The sequence below is a fragment of the Sphaeramia orbicularis genome, chromosome 19 (assembly GCF_902148855.1).
Source record: "Sphaeramia orbicularis chromosome 19, fSphaOr1.1, whole genome shotgun sequence".
NCBI lineage: Eukaryota > Metazoa > Chordata > Actinopteri > Kurtiformes > Apogonidae > Sphaeramia > Sphaeramia orbicularis.
The window spans coordinates 37,409,409-37,434,187 of record NC_043975.1 but is presented as its reverse complement, the minus strand read 5'-3'; the positions used below and the strand labels follow the sequence as shown (position 1 = coordinate 37,434,187).

The following is a 24,779-nucleotide window of genomic DNA, read 5'->3' as shown; positions in this document are numbered from 1 at the left end:
TCAAGCAACAGATTTACATCCAGCCCCATCACCCTGTGCTTTTCTCGGAAAATGTCATTTCACATTTCCGTCTGGGTTCAAATTCGAGGCAGTGCACCGAGATAATCTGTGGATTTTCGGTGCGTGTATTGACAACACTCTGCCCACGTCTCCTCATCTGTCTCTCTCCTACCTTACCCTGGTTGGCCCATCACCTCTCCTCCTGCCAGTCTTGCACTATACACCTCTTCTCTCCCCATCACTTCCCTCCTCTCACCTCCCTCTCATCTCTCCTCCTCTTCCCAGCCTGTCAGGATGATTTCAGGCTTGTTGCGTCTGGCCTGACTTAGTGTGGTACGACTGAAGCAGTAATTACAACAGTCTCTGAAAAGCTTTGCCTCCCACGGAAAACCTTGCTACCTATCATCCACAGGCTTAACCCCGCTCTCCATCCTGACATGCAAGGGCCAGACAACAGCCTGTGTAGAAAACCATTAACCCACAATTAAATTACAATCACCATAATAAAGGAAGAGTGACATTTAAATCCACCAATCAGGGAGGGATTAGGAGCAAAGAGCACTTCTCTTGGGATGCGTTATCGTCTAAATATGACAATGTGGATAAAAGAAATGTGAATTAATCAAACATAACACAGTATCTACTAGTGGGGCAGTTTTTCCCGATAGGTAGACTTATCTCCTCTACAAGCTAAGCCAAGGTGCATTACAGGGTGCACAGAGGTAAGCTTATGTAGAAAAGGAAACGAAAGTGTTGCTCTCACTCCTGTTCACCTCTTTATGTGAGGTATAAACGATACGCTGTAGTTCACTGGTTGGATGTTCTCATATCATAATTGGAATAGGCTTCAGAAGGAGATGAGGCGAGGAACAGAGGCTTTGTGGTCGCATCACAAAGCTCCCAGCAATTACGTCTAGCTCCATTATAAAGAAAATGGATGAGCAAAATAATGACAAAATATGTAGCTCTGCAGCTAGCGGCAGTGACACTTGAAAGGATGCTGCTTTCAGCGAGGCTGGCATTGATCCCAACTAGAATTAACCATCTCATGGTCAACTCATAGGCCTCATCCATCAACCAATCAAAGTTCCATGTCAGTCCAGATGTACACAATATGTAGACTCTGAATTAATATAAAAATAGCATGAATTGGGCATAGTTTTGTTGAAATGGAACTTCTCAGTATATTGACATATTGACATGGACTCCATTTAATAATTTTCAGTACAGTAATAAAATAATTAAATCCAACCAATGGGAGGAATTGATCAAAGGATCAAAACCCTCATAGATTAAAACTGTCAAGTAACTCGTGGCACCCAGTACACTTCTACTGGAACTAAGCGTCTTCATTTAGAGGTATGGTGTTGAAGAATGATCAGAGGTGTTTTTGCACCACATTATGATGTCACAGTAAAGATGACATTTGGCTTGAAAACACTGGGTCGTCCTTTTATTGCATTAGAGTGATATTTTATCACATTTGCAGCATGTCTTAGTGTATGACCAAACAGAGGGTTTTTAATAGGAAGTCTTTTGGAATAACTCTGTCATTGGTCAACTATTTCAGTCCCTCTGCTCCTTACAGGACATGTTATTGTTTTTAAAGTCCTCCTTGCTATGTGAAACCAGTCGTTTCCAAGGTGGCAAATGGATACTGAAAGTGGTACATTTTCACTAAGATGAATGGAGATCTACTTGGTCTTTGAATGGCAGGGCTGACCTCCCTAATTTCACATGTTCCACTGGACTACTTGCTGCAAAGGATCCACAGGTGCACCCAGGGCCAATTGTCATCTAAAACTGACTGTGGTTGGTTCACTGGAATCCAAACAAGCTAAAGTGCTTTTTGTCCTATATTTTCTCCTAATGGATTCAACCAGTCCTTTCTCCTGTACATTTAGGTCCAGTTATTCAAGACATAATGGCCTTGACATTTGATCACCAAAATACTTTATCCTCGAGTCCAAGGAAACGTTTAAGCAAAGTTTGAAGAAATTCCCACAAGATGCTCCTAAGATATTGGATTCATGAGAATGAGATGAAATGGGACTAGTGCCTTAATGCCTCTGGTCACAGAAGACCACTACCAAAGACATAGGAATAAAATGTTAAAACAAAAACATAACACTAAAACCGGTCTAAGTTAATAATGACTTCTTCACTATTTGCAACACTTGAAAAACTTTTACAACTGTAGTAAGGGCAATTTCACTGCCATATATTTACTGTAATTTAGCAGAAATGACAATGAGTGTACAGTAACTACTCTGAAATGACTAATGTTCCTCTACTCCACACTAGGCTCTATAATATCATGAAAGTGTAGAATATAAAACCAGCAAATTACATCAAAACGCAACACAATCTAAGTGATACAACAGCTTAGGTGGTTTAAAATGGAAAAAAAAATATACGAAAATCAATCACATGGATGTGTCATAAAATGACACAGTATTGCCTTTGGGCTGCGGACCTCCAAAACGGCAATAAAAGATGGGCCGTGTCGTCTGAGGTGAAATGCCTTTGCGACATTCGGCTCTGACACAGCAAAGTGATCGGCCTTCAATCGAAGATCAAGGTTGAGCTGAAATGAAAGCAATTTGATACAGCCAGAGAGGAAAATGAGGAAATGAGATTGATGTTTCAAGGAGAACCAGTAGATAGTGGACACGAAGGAAGTCAATCATGGTATATAGCAACGTAGAGGTTTTATGCTGAAATGGCACTCTGCTTCATTACAGTACAAAAACAGACTGCGCTTTTTTAAAGACACGAGACCCTGCATAGTAGAGCCAGAGAGATAAGAGGGCAGTTTAACCAGAGGATCAATGGGTCGACCAAGAGCTATTTTTTCATATGACAAACAAAACCCACTTAGGCTGGAAAAGCAAAATAACTTACTTCATGGGTTTGAAAAGAGCCTGTCCATAGTTCTGGAAGGTCATGATGAGCTTTAGCTGCGTGCCTCCAGACTTCATAGCTGTTGAAGTAAAACAAAAAATGCCAATGTTAACAATATATTAGCTGACAGCAATCCACAACAGTATTGTAGTCATATCAAATATGTTCCCTCATATTCTGTAATTAACTGATACACAATTTTAGCCTGTGAACCAGACATATCTGCCTGAGGGCAAATGAGTCACTGTGGTGAATCTGGCAGAGTTCCATGAGCCAGAACAACCACAACCATTATTCTGCTAGGAACCCATGAAGGCCTGCCACCTGCTGCAAGTCAAGTATTGCTTTTTATATATCGTTAGCCTCATAGCATAATTACTTAAGTCATACACTATATAGACAAAAGTATTGGGACACCCTGAAGTTATATGACACGGTGGTGCAGTGGTTAGCACTCGTGCCTCACAGCAAGAAGGTCCTGGGTTCGATTCCAACACCAGTCGGTGGGGGTGACCTTTCTGTGTGGAGTTTGCATGTTCTCCCTTTCTGTGTCTGCGTGGGTTCTCTCTGGGTACTCTGGCTCCCTCCCACCATCCAAAAATCGGTTAATCTAAATTGCCCATAGGTGTGAGAGTGATTGTTAGTCTTTATATGTCAGCCCTGCAATGAACTGGCAAAATGTCCTGGGTGTAACCCGCCTTCGCCCGTAAGTAGCTGGGATAGGCTCCAAGCAACCCCCATGACCCTAGTGAGGATAAAGCAGGTTCAGAAAATTAATGAATGAATTCAGGTGTTTCTTTTCTAACATGTGCTACAAAACAATAATGACAAATGTCAGAATATAGTTTTACATTGGGATATCATATTGATTATTAAAATTGATGTTTATATCGTAAATCAGCAAGAACAGGACATCTTATGAGTTGTAGTCATGATGTGTTCCAATATTTTTCTTCATATAGTTTATAAACATCAATATTTCCTTAATGTTAAATGGGAGATTTTTCTTCCTAAGTGAGATGTGAAAGTAGCTGGTTAGTTGTTATAGAAAATTATTATTTACAGTCAGAACTTAGAGGTAGAACATTTAAATTATTGTCATGGATTTAAAAAAAAAAAAAACAATGTTGAGAGTAATCAAGTAAAAACCATCTCTGAAGCATTTTAGAAGCAAAGATAAAAATTTAAACAAAACTAACCAATGCAATGTAATGATATTTATCCCAATATAAAACTATATTACTACATTTGTCATTATTGTTTTGTATCCCAGACCCCTGTTAGAAAAGAAATACCTGAATACATGTGTCCCAATACTTTTGTCCATATACCGTATGACTTAGGTAATTACACTACGGGGCTACCAATATGTACAAAAGCCTACTGGTCCTAGAACTCCTGAGCACACAGACACCCTTAAGTTTTTTCTAGTATTTCAGAGATAATCATGTGTTCTGTCTTTAAGCGCCTGATGTATGTGTGACGGACATGTATGTAACTAAAATCCTTACATTCACAGACCTTCCTATTTGTTTCCCTGTACTTATTTCAGATCATACATCCCCCACTTGCCTTTGCTGCAGATCTTGATTCGCTTAACTGTCAGTCAATTAGCCAAGGAGACGCAGCTTCAGTCGGTAGTAGATCTGATAACTGCAGCAGTACTATGGTTTTCATACATGCAATACAGGTTTTCATGTTTTTGATGCACTGGATATGATGAAATGAAACTTGTACCAAAGGTTCTTTATGATTAAAAAAATATAAAAATCTTCATATTGAACAGTGAAATTGGATTCACCAGAGAACATTCACAGGTACAGCCCTAGTATATTCCATTAAAAAAGAACAAACTGTGCTTATAGGTTTAACTGACAACACAGACATGTCTGAGTTAATTCGGACACTGTTCGGTGAGTTTAATTTACCTGTTCACTCATTGCTCTGATTGGTTGCGAGTCAGTTGTGTTCAGAGGCATTTTGGTTCATGCCCATTAATAACACCCCCTTGGAAACTTAACTAAGACGCCTTTATTTGCATGATATGTCACATACTAATTTACCTAGCTTGATTTCCTAATGAAACTAACTAAACTGAATTCCAGTATATATAGATGATTACAACAAATGTGCAAGCTAAGTATTACTTGTCCAAATTAACATGTTTATACATTAAAGGCTGTGTGACATTTTCCCACCAGAATCTTTCAGATCCCATCATGTAATTTTCAGTTTCTTTTATCTAACCAGTTGAAAATATATATAATATTCTTAGTCTAGTTAATTACCTTAGTTAAAAACATTGTTGTTGACTCATTTTTTGTTGCTCAACTAATTAATTGACTAATCTTTTCATCACCTGCGCATACACATTTAAATCAAACATAAAAAAGAAGCCGGAAGGACACAAATGCGTTCTAATTTTAAACATATGCGTATATTTACTGACATTGTTTCAGTCACATTTTAGAGACATGTTGTGATGCACCTGAAGCCCCAAAAGTGACTTCTCTTCACCATGATAAGGAAATTCACTGTTGCGTATGTCATCTTGTCTGCGTGTGTCTGCTGTGTTTGCTGTGTTTGTGTGTTTATGCGCCTGGCGCTCTGAAAAGACTGAGTGCTGATGTCACAGTGTTTGTTTGATGGGGAAGGAGAGTGAGGGGGTGAAGGACGGCCGGCGCTCGCACCAAACTCTCCATTCCTCTGTTGTTTACTCTCCCTGTGTATTCTCCAGAGGGACTATCGCTCTCCCCTTCTGCCAGTGTTTCTGTTCATCTCTCTATCCTTCATGTTTTCTCCCCTTTTGAACATGATAATGCATTCTAAAGGCACTCGTGGGACTCGGCTCAGAGCTGGGGCAAGGACTAGAGGGCTCGAACACTCTGAAATTCACAAAAAGAGCAAAGCAGCCGCTGTTAGTGTTATTCCTTCACAGATCGATCTGGAAACAGTGTTTAGGTGGCCTTTTTCCAAAGAACAACCTTCACAATCAATGCTCTCATTTATTTTTACATACGGGGATCATGAGGACAAGGAAAATGTTTACAAAGAATGGAATTACAAGTGAAAAGATCGATGTCCATCTGACCTTACCTGCTGCTGTGAGACGCTGTGTATGTTCATGTGGAGATGGGGAGACAGTTTAACCCTTTGACATCCACTCTTTTCATAAGTAGATGTTAGGTTGAGGTTACCCTGGGTTAGCGGCACTCTAACTTTAGCATGGGGGTGCAGTAAGGGCTATGCTTATAACAGAAGAAGTGTGGTTGAAATACAACACACACTACATTGGTATAAACATGGTGAGCCGACCTGATGGCTCACCTGGTAAAACACATCCCACATGACCCAAAGCCTTATAGCTGCAAGCTGGGTTCAATTCCCGGTCCAGGTTCTTTGCTGCAAATCACTGCCCTCTCTATATTAAAAAAAAAAAAAAAAAAAAAAAAAAACATCGCTCAAATGTGACACTTAACCCTATGATAGGTAACCCATGACCTGGTGGATCCTGAAGGGTTGAATAAACGCAGATCTGTCTTGCTGTAATTACTAGGAAGTCATGCAGTTTTCCCTGCATGAAGGAATACTAAATAACCATAACCTCCATACAAACTGTATTTGTGAAGACTTCACATTACCAAAATGTTTGCCTCTCTTTTTGTGGCCGTCTCAAAATTACAGACTTTTCACTTAATCTATTACCATATTTATAATATCTACTACTTTTGCATGCTGTCTTCATTGATGAACACTGCTCCAAAGAAGTCCTAATGTATAATACATCCATGTATTTCTATCCTCAAGTTTAGATAATAACCAACTACTGTTGGCTTCCATTGGTATTCTGCCCCAGGCCTGTGTTAAGGCTCTATAATTACTGAGCCACCATGTATTTAGCTGGCTAGAGACGCTGAGAACTGTTTCCTCTATCCACCCAAGCTAAGAGACAGAAAGCAAGACAAGGATAATCAGTGAAACATCTTGAGCAGAACAAAGAAACTTCCTCTTGAGTTCTGACCAGATAGTGAAACTAGTTTTATTACCAGTTAATCCTGCCTGCTTGCAGATACGTGTTTAATCTTAGCTGCAGGCCTGCTACAGTTTTATCATTGGCAGATAAACCTGAAATCTGCAATCACTTTACAGCAAGAGCGAGATGGGCGACCTTGAGTCGACAAGCACTCTTGGAATGTGGGAACTGGACTGAGCCAAAAAGGAAGACACCCCCCCCCCCCCCCCCCCCCCCCCCCCGAAAAAAAGAAAATGAAAAAAGAACGAGTGCATATGACTGACCCAGGTTGGATTATTGCCTCTGTCAGGTATCTACTTGCAGTCACAGCTTTTTGAAGAAAGCTAGATTTCCTGTGCAGCCGTCAGTCAAATAAGAGCCACAGCATTTGATTTGGATCAAACCATGATGTAGCCGTGTGATTTGCATCGAGACCAGGTGTTCTCTCATGCTTGTTATATTCTGCCGTGAAGCTTTGTGGGAACACAAGAGAGCACTGTGGTGTTTTAATATTCCTTCAGCCTTGTAAGGCAGTATATGCAGCCTGATCAGATTCAGCACTGCTGTAAAATAGCCTGCAGCTGACTTCCACTTTAATGCATACTTGCATGTGTTTGATGGTTTGTTCATATCATCAGTGCATGTGACAGCGAGGAGCACACTTTCTCTCATTAGACACCCAACGCTCTCACTCTAAACCAGTAAACCCTTTTTATAAGTATGAAGCACGCATGTCATTTGACTTATACAATAGGCTGGCAGTGTGTTAATGGAGCAAAAGGATTTATGGGGAACTGTTACAAGTCCATGGCAAACTACACAAGCCAAAGACATACCTAGTAATTTGTACCTGGTCTACAGAGTCACAAATTGAGCAGACACAGGATTCTTTGTTTTTTGTAGGTCATCAACAACAGGGTGCAAAATATTTGACCTAGTATTGAAAAAGAAACCACTTTTAAGGAAATGGTTTTGTTGCTAAAAACACATTCGTCTTTGCTATATGTCAGTAAACTTATATGAGACAACGCATCGTTTTCTACATGTCGCACCATCAGTAAAGAGTCTTCAGGAAAACTGCACTTTACTGGCAGATTCATCTTATGTGGACTCTATCTGTTATGAGGCCCTCCTGCTGGACTCCTTTCATCATCCAGCTTCCTCCCTCTGTCTGACTCACCGACACTAGTGATCCTTTGGGTGACCAGGTCCTTCAGGAGAGCATCGATGACCGGGTTGTGTCTGGAATAGAGCTCATATCGATTAATCCCAATGTGGAAGCGAAGCCAGTTCGGGTATGAATCAGCTGTCAGTTCCCCTGTTGGACTGAACTCATCCATGGTCCCTTCACCATTCCTAAATGAAAAGTGGGAGAATCAAAAGGCAGAAACAGGATAGTCAGATGTTTTTATGCCAACACTGACAGGTGTTGTGCAACAGCCTGTGAGCACAGATGAATTAGACTAATGTGATTGCATGGAGCTAAACTAAAAGGCTTTGCTGTGCAGTTTTTATCTTTAGACAAATTATAAAATGTTTATTGGAAGCTTTTGCTGGATTAGAGATGATCATAATCTGATTAAGTTTTGCTTTTCACTGACTTTGCAACCAAAGCACTTTACCATTCTTGATCCTCTGCTGCTTTGGGGTCAAATCTGATGTCCGTGTTGACGTTGAACAGCGTGTCCTCATCTGTCAGAGGCGGCGGGGATCTTTTATATAAGGGGTGATCATACAGAGCTGATAACCTTGAACCTTTTACCGGCATATTCTTGGTGACTGTGGCGTCCTGGATGAACGGTCTCTTTCTGTCACCACGTTGGCCGTAATGCTCAAGCCGCTTGACAGACTGTGTTTTATCGCCTGTAACCGGGATCCTCTCCAGGGAGTGGGAGGAAACATTGGAGCTGGGCTCGTTGCTGAAGTCCTGGAGGATCCGCAGAGTGTGCTTGTTAGGCCAGCCCTGCTTCCCCCAGCTCTGAGGCTCCTCACTCGGACTGTGGGAGCAGGAGCAGCCGCTGTTGCTGTGTCTCTCCAGCTTTGGAAGCAAGTCTATCATTATATGCATCGAGCATGCAATAAGGAACACCATGAGAATCAAAACCCGGAATTTACGCAGGAGGATCATCTTCATGGTCTCCCTTTTGAGCAGATGTGAGTATTTACTGCAAATGATCAGCACGCAGATGAACAAGCTGACTACATCGCTGATGATGTTTATTAGACTGGACGCCAATCTAATGAAATATACATTAAACACGTAGGACCCATCTTCACTGGCCGTCTTGAGTAAAGGATTCAGTGTTCAACCTTTGTATATTCAACATCAGAGTCCTGCTTTATCTGCGTGAGTGTTAAGGCGGAGATTTCAGAGAAGAAAAACCAGAACCAAGCGCCCAGGTAGAACAGGTCTAGTCAGTTCAGACCAGCGGGCGATTTGCGCAACCCACATCCTCCTCCTCACAGAGCCGATCTCCCCTCTCCTATCGACCACCCAATATTTTAGAAGCGATTTAAAGTAGCGGACAAGTGAGTAGGATCCGAAAGCAGTGGTGGTGGGAAACGATCCGATAAACGCGCGTGTCCAAGTGGTCCGTGGGTGCGCATCCGTCTCACTCTGTCCAACCTTGATCCTGCGCGAAAGCTGGTGGGATCAGCTGGGACTGGGGCCCGGAAAAATGTGCGAGAAGCTCAGCTCTTCACATTTAAACATTTTTTAAGGGAAAGTCCACGGAAAGTAGTCGTCATACAGTCATTCCACTTCACCGATCCTGCGCGCGTAATTCTGTTACATCGAGACAAAACCACACAAAAAGCGAGCCAAAAAAAAAAAAAAAAAAAGAATACTGGACACAGGTAACAGGAGATAGAGATCCCCACGTAAGGGATATAGCGGGATAGGAGAATGTACCTCTGGAGCATGTGTGAATCTGGGTGGGTGTGTTAAATATGATGATGAAGCCCAGACGAGATCCAGCCTTTGCGCAGCGTCACCGTGCGCAGATTGGCTGAGGGCAAGAGAGAGAGAGAGAGAGAGAGAGAGTGGGAGAGACACTGCGACTATGTGAAGCATAACTGCTCGTCTGTTTTCTTCTCTTACACATAACCTGCACATCCAGACTGTGCAAGAAGAGGGCGTCTTTCCACTGGGTAAAGCATTTTTTTTCTGAAATTCATCTGCTGGAATCCCTCTGAAATGTCTCCTCCGAGACGGCAGTCAATCCATCGATGATACATTAGACAGGCCTATTAGACCGCTCATCAGTCTGAGGATCCAGTTCCATCCTGCATCGCTGCCACTCAACAGCAATCACATCCTCGATAATGTTTAAAGACTGCATGAAATGAAAACCACACAGCACCTTTCAGCACGGCGCTTTCTCACACGAATGAATGAATTTTGATGAATACATAGAGTGTCTTACATTTTATTTGGAAGTAAATTCAAGCAGATTATTTGTTCATCCGAAATTTAAGGAGAATAAAAAAAAAAAAAAAAATCATCCCTAATACATCCACTGCTGTTACATGAACATTAGATGTAACAATGTAAAGGATCCTCTTGAAATATAACATGTTAAAAATGACTGTTCAAAAAAATGCATTACAGAATTCGGCTTTTTTTTTTTTTTAATTACAATATAATAAGAATATATTTGGTTCTTTTATTGTTTATGTAGGCTATTTAACTAATCTTTGTGATGCTGAAAAATCTAAAGGACATTCATTTAAACCATCTCTGTGCATTAGTTTTAGAAGCTGTTTCTAAAAGAGGAAGATTTAATGCTTATATTGGGGATTTTTGCCCATTTTGTTGATTAAACCTCATATTCAACTTCATTATTTGTCTGATTTTCTGGAGCAGGAGGAAGTAGTGTTAAGTAGAATGAAAATGTTCTTGTTTTTGATGAATAGCATCTGTTTGATATCATTTTTAACTACTTCAATGCACAATGACAATGAAAAACAAGCACATCCATTATAGTTTTTCATTCTTATTTTTTTAAAGTAAGTACATTTAGTTAAATAAACAAACAAACGTTATATCATAATTTAAGCCTACTTGTCAGCATTTGTTACACATCCCACATTGTCCCACACTAGTTATGACCTTTAACCTCACATGACACACATACAAAATGGCTGTGCAAATGCCACACTCTCTCTATCCATTGAGTGGATTAATATTTCTTTTTTATGGCTAATTGGAACCACATTATAGCTGCATCCATGCTTACTAGTGGCTGTAAACAGGCAGGAGAGACCAGGAGGTAATAAACTGCTTGCATTTCATACTATGGCATATATGCTTGAGTAACTGATTGTGCTGTCTGTGATTACCTCCTAAGATTAGTTTATAATTAAAAGGGCCCTGAGAGAAAATAGAGGGAGATAGTGGCGGTTGTTGTTCTAATACATCGGCTAATAAAAAAATAGAATCATACGAGGAAGGAAAGTAGAGGTGGCTTAAGATAGGCTCTATGGGGGATTTACCCAGCGTAACAAAGCAGGGCTTGTGAATGTTAATGAACCTGATATGGAGGAAAAATTATTACAGCAACATCGAGATAGTTTCTAATCTTAAAGCTTGAAATTGTGCGTTTGTGTGTCCAAAGAGGAAAGTGACTGGTGTATCTGAGCGAGTAGCATCAGGTATCCAGTGATCAACATTGCATCCAGTAAACTGTCTTAACAGCTTTGTCTATTGAATCAGGACACAGAGGGAAGATTGTCGTGTTCCCATTGAAGAAATTGTTCCCTATTCCCCTAAATTACGGTGTAATGGAGAGTTTATATACATAGGATTCACTGACCATTGACATTTCAGGGCCCTTTAACAGTGACTAATTCAAAACAAAGCAAAAGGTCCATCAGATCGCCTCCCCCGGTGTTTGATGTCAGTGATAGGGCGAGTGTTGAAGACAAAGTGATGCTTGTTGCCTGTCTAGATCTCATGCCAGCCACTGTAGCCTGTGGCCTACTAGCCTGAGGTGAAACAAGCAGAGATGAATGTGTATTGATGTCAGTCAGACATGGATCACAGCAGTCGATGGGTCAGTGGTTCCTCACAAGACCTGTCTTGTGCAATTTTTAACTGTAGCCTTTCAGGACAAATCAAGAGGACCGCTCCATTCTCTCCATTTTCATGCCGATGGGTTGCGTCGCTGATACGTCACCACATTTTTAAACTCATTTTATATGCTGTCAAATTACATTAGGCCTTCTGATCTGGTAATAGAAGTGGACTGTTGTGAGATGACAATTTGCAACTCCACCAAATTAGTAATCTCATTCTATTATTGGACAGAAAGGCAAGCAATCATGACATAGCACTAAAAAGAAAAAAAGAAAAAAAAAAAACACAAAGGATCAACCCTGAAATATCCAGTGTCAGATATCACCCTTTGTCTGCGGTGCTCAAACTTTGTGTGACCAAGCTTTTTTGACAGTAGCTCCTTCTGATCCCTGTCTGTGACAATTGAGAAACACTATCCTCCGATATCTCATGTGACAACAGTATTAAAAGCACCTAACCTTGCACAGACACGATCAGGAGGAGGTGGAGGAGGGCCTCCTAACAGATAGCTGACTACAGCACAGGTCGTAAATACACAAGATTTATGTCCTCTACACTTCACAGTGTCTCTCAGTGAGATAGCACAGAGGATAGCAAGATAGCACAATCCGTGTTCCTATCTGCACTATCACAGTGAAGGGTGAGGTGTACAAAGTATGCCAAATAGATACAAGCAGGGGGTGATTCAAGTCCAAAGGGAAAATGACATTTTCATGTTGTTTGCTGATATTTCATATCAGAAAACACTTCTGCTTACTGAAAAAATGAACAAAGGTACTTGTTCTCTCATATTTCTACACCTAAAAAAAAAAACTTTCCAAAAAATAAGTAGCTTTATGTCACACCAGCAAATTGTAAATAAAGCTAACATGTTGTGTTACATAAATGTGGATGGGGTTGATTTGAAGAATGAGGAGGCTTTCGTTCATTTCATTAACCCTTTAACCCCTGACGTGTCTGTGGCACTCGCTCTGAATGTATGATTCATTTTAAATATTCATAAAAATTCAACCGATTGCTCAATAGTTATAATTTCAAAATGTGCTGACAGAACAGACCTTGTTCTTTCCAGAGACATCTGAGCATGCTCAGTGCACCCCCCACAACCTGTGTAATGGGGGTAAAACACAGAGTAGTGAGTGAGACTGACTCGCTATAAAAATAGATAGTTTGGGCCTTTTTTTTTTTTACCGTTTTCCTTGTGGTTTTTTGTTTTTACCGCTGTTTACACTGTAATGCTGATTTTCCTTTTTCTTTTTTTTTGACTGTGTTTTTACCAAGTTTTGACCATGTAACTGCTTTTTGGAGTTCAACCAGGTGACAAAAAGCAGCTGGATTTAGAAAAAAAAAGAGCCCCAAAACAAAACCTATTATTCCACAGTTCAAATACTGGTTGTTGTTCAATGTGTTCCAGTTCACAGTTCATGTTCAAAATCCTAAATCTCTTATTGAAGTACATTCTCAGTGCCTTATTTAGTAAAAACCTATAGAACTTCAATTCCTCTTTTCCTCTTGTCTCTTTGTTATTCCATCCTGTTTTGACACCAAAAACACACAGTAAAGCAAAACCACTGAAGAAAAGGAACACAAGCACATACTCACAACAGCTTTAATGACACTGAAACAGACGTTAAATCACAGCAGCATGTTTACCTGAAATAATGTCTCAGGGATTACAGGGTTAAAGTCTCATTCATTCATATATATATATGTATATATATATATATATATATATATATATATATATATATATATATATATATATATATATATATATATACACACACACACACACACACACACACACATATATACATATATATATATATATATATATATAATTATGTATGTAGATATGTGTTTATAGGTGTACATATAAATATCTCCCCTATCCAACCTGTAACATGTTCAACATGTACACAACAGCTGTAAATAGTATTTAGCTTTTTTTAAATTTGTAAGTTACATTTCTATATTTCCTTTTATGTATCTATTTATTGTACTGACAGCTCTTTTTACTCGTGTGCTCTGTTGTATTCCAGTCTTCCTGCTGTAAATTTGAATCTTATCTTATCTTATCTTATCTTATCTTATCTTATCTTATCTTATCTTATCTTATCTTATCTTACCTTACACATCTACACATATATCTTGATTTGAAAGACTGTGTTACAATATTTAGTGACTTCTGGTGGTGAAGTTGCAGATCAAGTTAAGAAAGTCATCATTTGTGATAAAGATAGTAGTACCATTTAGTTTTGTCTGTAACAGCTCAGTGAATCTCTCATTTTATGTGATACACAAACCAAAAGGTCAGCTCAATAGATTTCAATTTGCTCTTCGAGAACGAGTGAGAAAGTGAAAACCACTTCAAGTCTGGTCACACTGGACTTGCAGAGACACATCAGTGTGAGACAAAGTTAGGATGATGTTGTTCACATGGCTCTTGGTTGTGTAGTCTTTCTAATTATGTACTTCTACAGTCTGATTCTTCAACAGTTCTGTAGCCAATGGCGACTTTCTTGACTTGACTGATGTATTATATCATATGCATCATTGAAGGTAGAGTTCAAACATGATATTGACAACAGTAAATATCCTTTGAGGCAGGAGATCGGCCATTTCTCAATGTGTGTTCTTGTCTGTTCTTTCATTTTTGCGATCTTATAAAGTATCATCAGTCGAGGCCACAGTACTACTGTTCCATTTAAAAGTTCACACAAACCAAGAACACATGGAATAACCAGATGTTGTTTTTGTCTCCTAGCTTAACCCATAAAAACCCAAACATCCACTGTCGACCAAAACCATCCACTGATCTCAAATGTTTAATACCTGTTGAGCCACTAATCCTATCAATTCATGAAAATAATTGGTGTAAAATACAGTTTGTCATCTTTTCATGGTCATCACATTTGACCCCTTTGGATGTTCAGAGGCTCTGTCATCTTCTACATCATTGATTCACCAGTAAAACCCATGGAGTTGGATCAATGACAGTGGATAGACACACTTGTTTTATGTTAAGTTAGTGATACATTTTGCTGAAAAAGTCGCTTTTTCTTCATTTTCTCTGTTTTCCATATTACAACCATCAACTTTAATGTGAGCTTTTGTGAACATCTACATGATCAGTGAATTAAATACAGGTAAATACTTGACTTTTGCTATAAAACCACAAAATACAGAAGATAATATCATAATAAATGGCGATAAACCACTCAAGAAAAGGTAAATATACACTCTAAGCAATGATTCATGGGGTTAGAAAGTTAAGCTTAAAATCAAGAGCTTTTTCTGCTTAAAAAATTAAGTTTGCTACATGTACGCATTGTAATCAGTTGATATGTTATTTTAAGTTGGTCTAAATGAAAAATAAGGAAAACAGTCTTAACTTAGTAACATATCGATTTTGAACAGACATTTCTGCCTTAACACAGAAGTATATTTAGTTAGTGCAGCTTCAAAATCTTGTTAGCTTCCTTTAAAATCTGAGTACAAAGCTGACTTAGCTGTACTAAAGTTATAGAGTTTGCCTAACTAGAGAAGTCTTGTGGCATTTACGCAATTATGGCCAAGTTGAAATAACTTAAAAAGATTAATGGAAATTGTTACAGGGTCAAAACACAGTAATGTCCCATCAGAGAGCGAACTTTAATTGATTGCCATTCCTACATTTATTTCAATATAAAGTAGCTCCTTGTTTTGGATAATCCCTTATGATCCAACTAAAGCAAAAATGAATTTAAAAGTAAAAATGTGGGTCATTTAGCAACACTAATCTGTCAAATTGTCTCTAAAATGTCTCGTCAGAGAGATTTCAAATACCGTGTTTTGACCCTACATCAATTTTTTTTTTTTTTTTAATGTTGAACAAGTATATCATTTCTTAGAGTGTAGAGGAAAAACTATGTTGGAACTGCCACATAAGTAGCACTGGGTCTTTATGGGTTAAAGCAAGGATGCACTGGTTGGTGACTCGGGTGAACTTGGCTGGCAAACATCCCAAGGTGCATTTTGTGCTACTCTCGAAGGCAAAGGTGGCTTCTGTGACAACTTACCTCAGAAATGTTTTATTGATTCAGCGACTGTCACCAGATGATGTGATACAATGTTGGAACACACGCCAGAGGCAGAATAATGAGAAGTAATCTTTATTATCATGATATGGGATTCAATGAAGTTTGTTCCAGTTTTGAAAAATGTAGAAAAAGTATTTAAAAAATATATAAATGACATGTAAATAGTTGTAAAAATGTATTGAAATCAAATCAAATGACATTGTTGTTGATTGTGTAAATACACCAGGGAGCTGATGGCAGAAATACAGCAGAGACGGGGAGACTTGTGTTCAGGAAGTCCGTTTTCTGGGACCGTTCTTACCAAGACCATACTCGCAGAGTTCACAAGACCATACTCTGCGAACTTGATATTGAGAAATCACCTTTGTCTGTAAATGACTCATTGTTAAGTAACTAAACAACATGATTCTCATTTTATAAGATTATTTGCCTATGAAAACATAATTATGAGTTTTATTTTACTTCTGCAACAAAATCCTCCTAAGTCCCTCTAATTGAAACAAGTGAAGTCAGAATTTTTAACAGACATCCTAAGTGTGTTAATCGACAGAGGAAGCTGGTCACGTTTCACAGGAAGTGTTTGCAATGTATCACGACTCACGAGGATTTCCTGGTCAGAAAAAGTAAAAGAAAGAAACTAAGACCTGTTTACGTCCCACAGTCTGGAACCAGAGTCAGTGTGTTTGAAAAGAGAGCAAAAAGATGACTGAGCCATGTACTGAGGATGCTGAACAACCATCTGCTCTGAGTGGATCTAACATGGATCCCACAGGGAACGCAAAGCAGGGACACGCCAAAAACAACATGGCGGTGATTTGTCGAAACAGAACTCAAAGAAGCAGGAATGAACTGGAAAATGGTGAGTGAAGTGGTTAAAGACGGGCTAAGATGGAGGATTCAGCAGGAGCCCTCGTGCTCCACAGGCCAAAACCAGACCACCAAAGGCTCCAATCTGGCCCATGGGATGAAGTTGCAAAATAGAAAAATTACACTGAAATATTAACAGTCAGAGGTGTCAAAATCATTTTAGTTCAGGTTCCACATACAGACCAGTATGACCTAAAGTGGATCAGTCCACTAAAATACTATTATAATAACCTATAAATAATGACAACCCCAAATGATTCTCTTTGGTTCAGTGTAAAAAAGTAAAATTACATGAAAATGTGTACATTTATAAACTATCCTTTAACAATAAAATATGTATAACCTGATCAAATATGAACAACCTGAAATGTCTTTAGAGAATTAAGAGCAATTTTAACATTGTTCTGTTGTTCCTCAAATTTTAAAAACATTTTTGAACTTTTTTAAAAATTATTATTAATTTTGTTCATATTTATATATTTATATGTATTATTCTTTTATCCATTTGTTTACTTATTTGTATTTTATGCATTGTCTGTTTTTATCTTGTTTTACAGTGTCCTTGGGTGTCTTGAAAGGCACTTATAAATGAAATTTATTATTATTATTAGTTGATTTTTTTTATTGTTCTTATTTCTGTTCACATTTATCAAATTTTTGTAAATTTTTGACATAATTTATAAGTTATTATGTTATCACGTTACTGGCACAGATGATTGAAATGAAAAATGTGAATTACCTTAACAAATATGAACAAACTGAATAGTCTTTAAAAAAAAATTATATTAATGCTTTTAAATGTTTTGTATATTTGTAGATCCACTGTGATCTGTAAGTTGTAATGAATATTTGTAAATGATAAACTGAAGCATAATATTATTAAAATTACACTTATTTTTTTTAAAAAAAGACATTTCAGGTCATTCATGGTATTCACATTTTTAAGGAAACTTTGTAGATGTAAACACTTTCATAATGTAATATTGAGCTAAAATGAGTTTGACCTCCCTGTGACTACAGGATCAAAAGAGAGAATTCTTGTTAAATTTTAGACTTTGGATTTTTAAATAATAATGCACCTTTGCCATAATATTGTGATAAAATATTTTTTATCTCTTCTCATGAAATGATTGTGACAATGTGATTTATTCTTGACAGATAAAGTGTAACAGGGCCTCAGGATATAATCACTGCAACTGGTCAAAGGTGATTACTGATGTGTTTAAATACAAATAAAAAAGGAATTTGGCTGAAAACTAAATTATTCCAATTTTAAGGGCAACAGTGTGTTATTATTAGTAGGTCCAGAGTGTAAAATGTAACAAGAATCCCCTTTTTTTGATCCTGTAGTACCTAGGTGGAACATAACGGAATCGACGTAACTTATATCAAGCAATAAATACACTGTGAAAGTCACCTTGAAACTGCCTGGAAATAAAATGCTGACAAGTGTGTGCAAGGAAGAAAAGGCATGTATAAGGTGCCGATTCTTCTTCTTCTTCTTCACATCCCTCTCTACTGTTTTGTGCCGTTCACACATCCCTCAGTACATCTCATCCACTCCTCCATATGTATTGTCTGAGTAAATTCATTTGTATGAATTTGCCCTTGGTGTGACCAGGGCTGAGTGGGGAACAAGACTAATTTCCATCCCTGAGCAGCGCGGCACACGCTGCATCTGATATGGCACATTTGAATGGATATTACAGATAACAATGCCCTCTGTTGGCCTCAATAAGCCTCACGCCTCTCTCTCCTCAACCCTCTGCCTGCTTCTTGTCTTTCAGCCTCTCATCACCTCCATTTACAGTTGCTCTATTGAGAAGACAGACGTGTAAACAAAGACACATTTATGATTATCACATCTGCAAAAACATCCACACCGGCCAAACTCTTACCAGTGCCAGCCAAACATCTCCACCTCACTGTTTTATACAATAGAATAGATCTTTATTGTCACTGTCACAGGAACAATGAAAATTCATTTAGCAGCAAAAATAATTAGCGCAAAAAAGGATTGTATATAAAAAAAAAAAAAAATCACACAAAATACTGCAAAATGTAAGCAATTTCCACTGTGTTCCACTCTGTGACTGCGCCAACTGTTATTATCCCTTTTCATCTATGTCCTTATAATGTTTGAATGATAATGCTCCTTTTGTTTACACAATTGTCACTTGCAGGAGTCAGCACAAAGCAAAAATGACATTCTGCTTGATTGCATATTAGAGACGTGTGAGAGAGATGTGCTCTCTTTTGTGATCCCTACTTTGTTTACACTCACAAAAGGATGGAAGTTAGAGATAAAAAAAAAAATAATTGGCATCTCATTTAGAGGGAATGGAATATTCACAGAGAGTTTACTGTTCCTTAAGATAATGCCAGAGGGCTTAAAAAAACACGTATCTTGGCATCTCTTCACAGTTCAGCAACTCTACAGCAGTATTAGTGTATTAGCAAAATGTACAACGTATTCCTTCGAGAATAATTATGATGAAACGGCAAACTATAAATGCGAGCTGTTCTGTTCTGTTCTCATTAGCGACATCACAATCAGTGAGCTGACACACTTAAAGTGAACCAGAATTGTTTCATACTATGATAAAAATGTAAAACAAACAATGTAAAACCAAGCATATGACTAAAAAAGGAGCGATAATAAGTAAAAAGGTAAATATGCTTTGAAAATGTGAGGAAACAGTTTGAGGATTTTTGTTGTGTTTATCCAAACCCGGTGGATTAAAAAAACAGCAACAGCAAAAAAAAAACAAAAAAAAAACAAACATAGATTTGTACTCAGACATACCTGGGTTTAAAAACACAACTTAATATTTATTCACAGATTAACAGCTCTACATGAATACTGGTGTATTTGAAAAAAAAAACAAACACACACACACACACACACACACACACACAAACACACAATCTGACACACAAGCAGGACAAGCTGACATGCTTAATATTAGCCAGTATTTTGTCCCACTATAATAATAATAATAATAATAATAATAATAATAATAATAATAATAATAATTGTATATGAGAGAATATACGTATATATAGTTGTTATTCATTAATCACATGAAAATGGGAATACCTTAGAATGTTTCTGTCTGTATTAACCCTTTATTGGGCACTCATAGAAATACTCTGAACTTCAAAATTTCAACCTTAGGGCTTTATTGCAGGACATAAGACTTTATTGCTTTTGTGAAAATTTTCATTTTTTTATTACAATGTAGAAAATCAAGGTCCATGAAGTTACCCTATTTGGTTTCTTGCCTATAAGTGGCAAAAAATAAATAAACAAGAAAAGCACTCGGAGACCACAGACCTCCACTAAGGCAGATCAATCCCCCCCCCCCCCCCCCCCCCCCCAATCACCACCAAATTTTAATCATTTGTTCCCTGTGCCTGTATCAGCATTTCCTGAAATTTTCATCCACATCATTTTCAGCCACATTCAGCCTAATTTGATCTCAAGCGGGCCGGACTAGTAAAATAATAACATAATAAGCGATAAATAATGACAACTTTTTCTCTTTGTTTTAGTGCAATAAAAAACATTAAATTATGAAAATATTTACATTTGCAAACTATCCTTTCACAAAAAACATGTGAATAACCTGAAAAAACTGAAATTTTGTAAGAAAAATTACGTGTAATTTTAACAATATTATACTTCAACTTATTATCTGTACATGTGCATTACACACAATTGTTAACAAGTATACATAATATTGTTAAATATTTGGAGTTTGGAACTAAAATAAGAACAATTTCTCATTCAGTTTCTCATTTGCCCAGGTCATTATTCTTCTTGGAAGTTCTTCTAGGTTCAACTGGATTAGTTTTGCTCTTTTGAAGCTAAACTAGTCCAGGTAAACCTCAAAGAACTACCAAGAAAAACTGAGTTTTTTTCATTAACTATAGGTTATTATGCTATTATTTTACTTTAGATCATATTGGTCTGAATGTGGAACCTGAACTAAAATGAGTGTGACAGTCTTGATTGTTAATATCTTCAATGTAATTTTTGCATTTCACAAGTTCATCCCATGGGCCGGATTTGACCCTTTGGCGGGCTGGTTTTGGCCCCTGGGCCGCATGTTTGAGACCCCTGTTCTAAACTATAAAGTATTTTTTTTCATCCTCTGCATTTTTCAATGAAAAGCAAGTATTTTCTTATATCTAATTTACTGACCAAATAGATGTTTAAAAAAGCACAAGAGTAAACTGAAAACATCAAAACAGAGAAAACTCAAGGAAAACAGACTCTTTCAGCAAAATATATCATGAGCTGAGCATAAAAACAAGCATCTACAACCACTGTCATTTGTTAAACTACATGGGTTTTATTTTTGATAAGTAAAACATCCAAATGGGTTATATCTACTGCTGCTGAAAAGAAGAACTGCATTTTTCCAGAATTATTCAAATGTACTGATAGGACTACAGGTTCAATGTTTTAGATCAGTAGATGCTTTTACTGGCTGTTTAGGTGTTTGAGGGATAATAAGATATGGTGGTCTTTGAACAATGATGGTTCTTACTCACAGAACTGTTCACTTGCTGGAATCTTGGTATGTATATATATATACGTCCCTCGAAACCATAACCCTCATACAACAGCCCTTAAATTGTCAAAGACATGACGTGTTCACTTAACTGCATTATTTTGACTTCATTTTAACACAGTGCCAGTAATGATATTATATCCACATTTTATACAGACAGTGCATCAAACCATGAAATATAAATGATAAAGAAGGAAACAAATTTAAGGCTTCCTAAATGGTTGTCATGTCAGGGTGTAAAAAGACCCCAGGACATAGCAGTAACTTTTCATTATATACGAGGTAAAAGGTTCCTTGGGTTCTTTGCTTTGTTTGTCTCAACCCAGTCGAAAATATATTGTATCTTTCCTATTTCAATAAAGCAAACGTCTGCAAAGATTTACAATGTACCCTCCCTAACCAAAGCACTTTTATTGGCTAAAGCTAACATCTTATGGGAATTTGGATGCAAAATACAGTCTCAATATGGTAGCAAAGTCCTGGATTTTGTTTTGATAGCTCTGCCATCCGCCACAACATCCGCCCGCCTCCTCATTGAGGGGCGGCCAGAAATTTCACAGGACAAGCAGGAAAAAATTATGATGAGATTACACATATCTGTGGTTTGCAGAAAACATACAATGGCAACATTTTTATTACCGACTGGGCTGCAGGTCGTCCTGCTGATCTAACCTCAGGAGTCTGGTTAAATGAATGAATGACTGAATGAGAGTAAAAGCAGTGGGAGGTTCTGCGCACTGAAGCAAGATGTATGTAAAAATCTAAAAAGGGGAAGGAAAGGGAAGTGAAGGATGCATGTTGAATTAAGTCTCTTAAGTGGTGATACAAGTTCCCTAGGGTCATCTCTCAAAACATCTTAAAAGCCCAGACAGTCTGCGGCTATAATAAGATGTTATTGAGAGGAGTTCTCCGGACCCCACCTCCCTCCGCCGTCACACATTGACTCTCCCTGCTGCTCCACCTTGGGGTTATTTTTGAGTTTGTTTGGGAGGTACATGGTCAGCACTATACTTACCCAGGTATATGTCTTGTTTGGTTTGTGCATGGCTGTGGTGAGGGGGAGAAAGACGAGTACTGTGTAAATGAGTGTTTGGGGTTAGTAAGTCTAGTGTGTGTGTGTGTGTGTGTGTGTGTGTGCGTGTGTGTGTGTGTGTGTGTGTGTGTGTGTGTGTGTGTGTGTGTGTGTGTGTGTGTGTGTGTGTGTGTGTGTGGGCGTATACCTGGGTCACTAGGTACAGTGATCAGTGTGTTTTGGGGCAGCTGCATCCAACCAGAGGCCCTTTACTGTGTTTGTCCTGCTGGCTGCTCTGTAGTCCTATAATTAGAGCTTGGGCGGACCACTTTAATGAAGGCAGGCTTGGATGGATGAGTGTTCCTGTTTGGATCAGTTTGGTTCGAGTGTGTGTTTATTTTAGAGTGTGGCTCCCACAGTTGCTAGGCCTCCCCAACATTACACTCGGTGCTGAAATCCATATATAGCAATGATCCTCAGCAACCCCCCCCCCCCCACTCCAGTTTTGGTTAAATAACAGTCATCTGTGGTGAAGCTGTTTGTTAACTTTTCCCCCAATGACCTTGAATGCTCCTTGACCTCTTTGAGAATAATCACTGACCACTTTGACTGTGAAATATTACTACACACAGCTGAAAGTCCAGTGGCTGTAAATAAGTATAAGCAACCCTCTATAGGGCACTCACCGAAATACTCTGTCAATCAATCAATCAATCAGTCAAATTTTTTTTATATAGCGCCAAATCATAACAAAAGTTATTTCATGACACTTTACATATAGAGTTGGTTGAAACCAGACTCTAAGCAAATTTACAGAAACCCAACAGAAGAGCAAACACTTGTAACTGGTGACAGCAGAAACCTGGAGCAGACCCAGACTCCTGAAGGATGGCCGCCTGCCTTGACCAGTTAGGGTTAAAGAGAGAGAGTAAAGAAGGAGAAAAGAGAGAGCGATAGAGACAGAGAGAGACTGGGGGAGAGGGGGAGATGGGGGGTGGTAGGGGGAGAGACATGGATGCAGTTGATGCACAGATAACTGAACTAGAACATCTATGGAACTATATAATAAACACTATCATAACTATATGGATAAGTGAAATTGAGAATTTCAGCCTTAGTGTGTTATTGGATATCGTCATCTACCTCCTCATCAGTTGGCGTCACAACAGTCTCCCTCCTCTTGCCATCAAATATTAGAGCAACATTTGCTAAAAAATAAACACATGGAATAAAACAACTGTTATAACTTCATAAACTGGCAAAAATCACCATATTCACTGTTAACAGCTTTAAAATTTCTATTAAATCTCAAAATCTAAGTCTTAAAACAATATAGAGATGAAGGGCTTTAAGGTCATTTGGTGTTTTCTCATTTTCTTCTTCTTTTGTGTTTTTTTTTTTTTTACTTTAGTCAATGAAAACATTTACTAATGCATCCTTCCAATGAATTTCTCTGATCTAACCTCAACCATAGAATGTAAAAGTAAAACTGGGAGTAGGAGAAAATAAGTTTTACTTCTTCTCACTCCCTTTCGGGCTACCAGCGGTGTATATTAATAGTGAATTATTGTATATATTTATTTATATTTGTGTACACATAATGATGTGTACACAAATGTTACATTATCTCTGTGTTACTGTGAAATTGAAACAACACTGTACATAGAGTGCACAAGCTCAAAATAAACCAATCAATCAATAAACCAATCAATCAATCAATCAATCAACATGCTTCTTGACCTCACTAAGGCGCGGGATTGGCCCCATATTTAATGTTTGCGGAAATTACCAAAAATAGTCACTTGTCCGATAAAGGGTTAGAAATAGAATATATTAATAATAGTTTTTATGAGTGCATAATCCCACTAAAATAAGACCTGTTCTGTTTTTGTTACTTTAGAGTGAGTTGTTTACATGTACAGAGCGAGCTGGTCACTGTTCATGGATTCCATCACATTTTCTCTGCCAGTAGCCACAGTCCTATTCTAAAGTGGGAAACCAGTGTGAAGGTGCATTATCGTCACCCAGAGGTGGCACAAATCCACACATTCTTTACTCAAGTAGATCATATACATTTGTAAAACATACAAATAAAATGGAAATAACAGTAGAAGTAGCAATTCAAGTTCTTTAATCAAGTCAACTGAAAGTCAAAGAATAAAAGTAAAAAGTATTTCTACATTTGGGGAGGTTGTGTTTGTGCAAAGCTACTGAACTTTAAACCATTCATGTCTATATTAGTTTC

At 38.1% G+C, this 24,779-nt stretch overlaps 1 protein-coding gene across 1 annotated transcript in view; it reads right to left on the bottom strand.

Annotated features, from left to right (window-relative positions):
- Positions 1–9,890, bottom strand: part of fam20cb (FAM20C golgi associated secretory pathway kinase b) — a 69,075-nt gene extending 59,185 nt beyond the window's left edge. The window contains exons 1-3 of the mRNA XM_030121675.1: positions 8,539–9,890; positions 8,097–8,272; positions 2,905–2,983 (exon numbers count right to left, since the gene is read on the bottom strand). Of these exons, the coding sequence (XP_029977535.1) occupies positions 2,905–2,983; positions 8,097–8,272; positions 8,539–9,050 (767 nt within the window). The 5' untranslated portion in view covers positions 9,051–9,890. The remainder of the gene's footprint in view (positions 1–2,904; positions 2,984–8,096; positions 8,273–8,538) is intronic.
- Between the last annotated feature and the right edge of the window lie 14,889 nt (positions 9,891–24,779).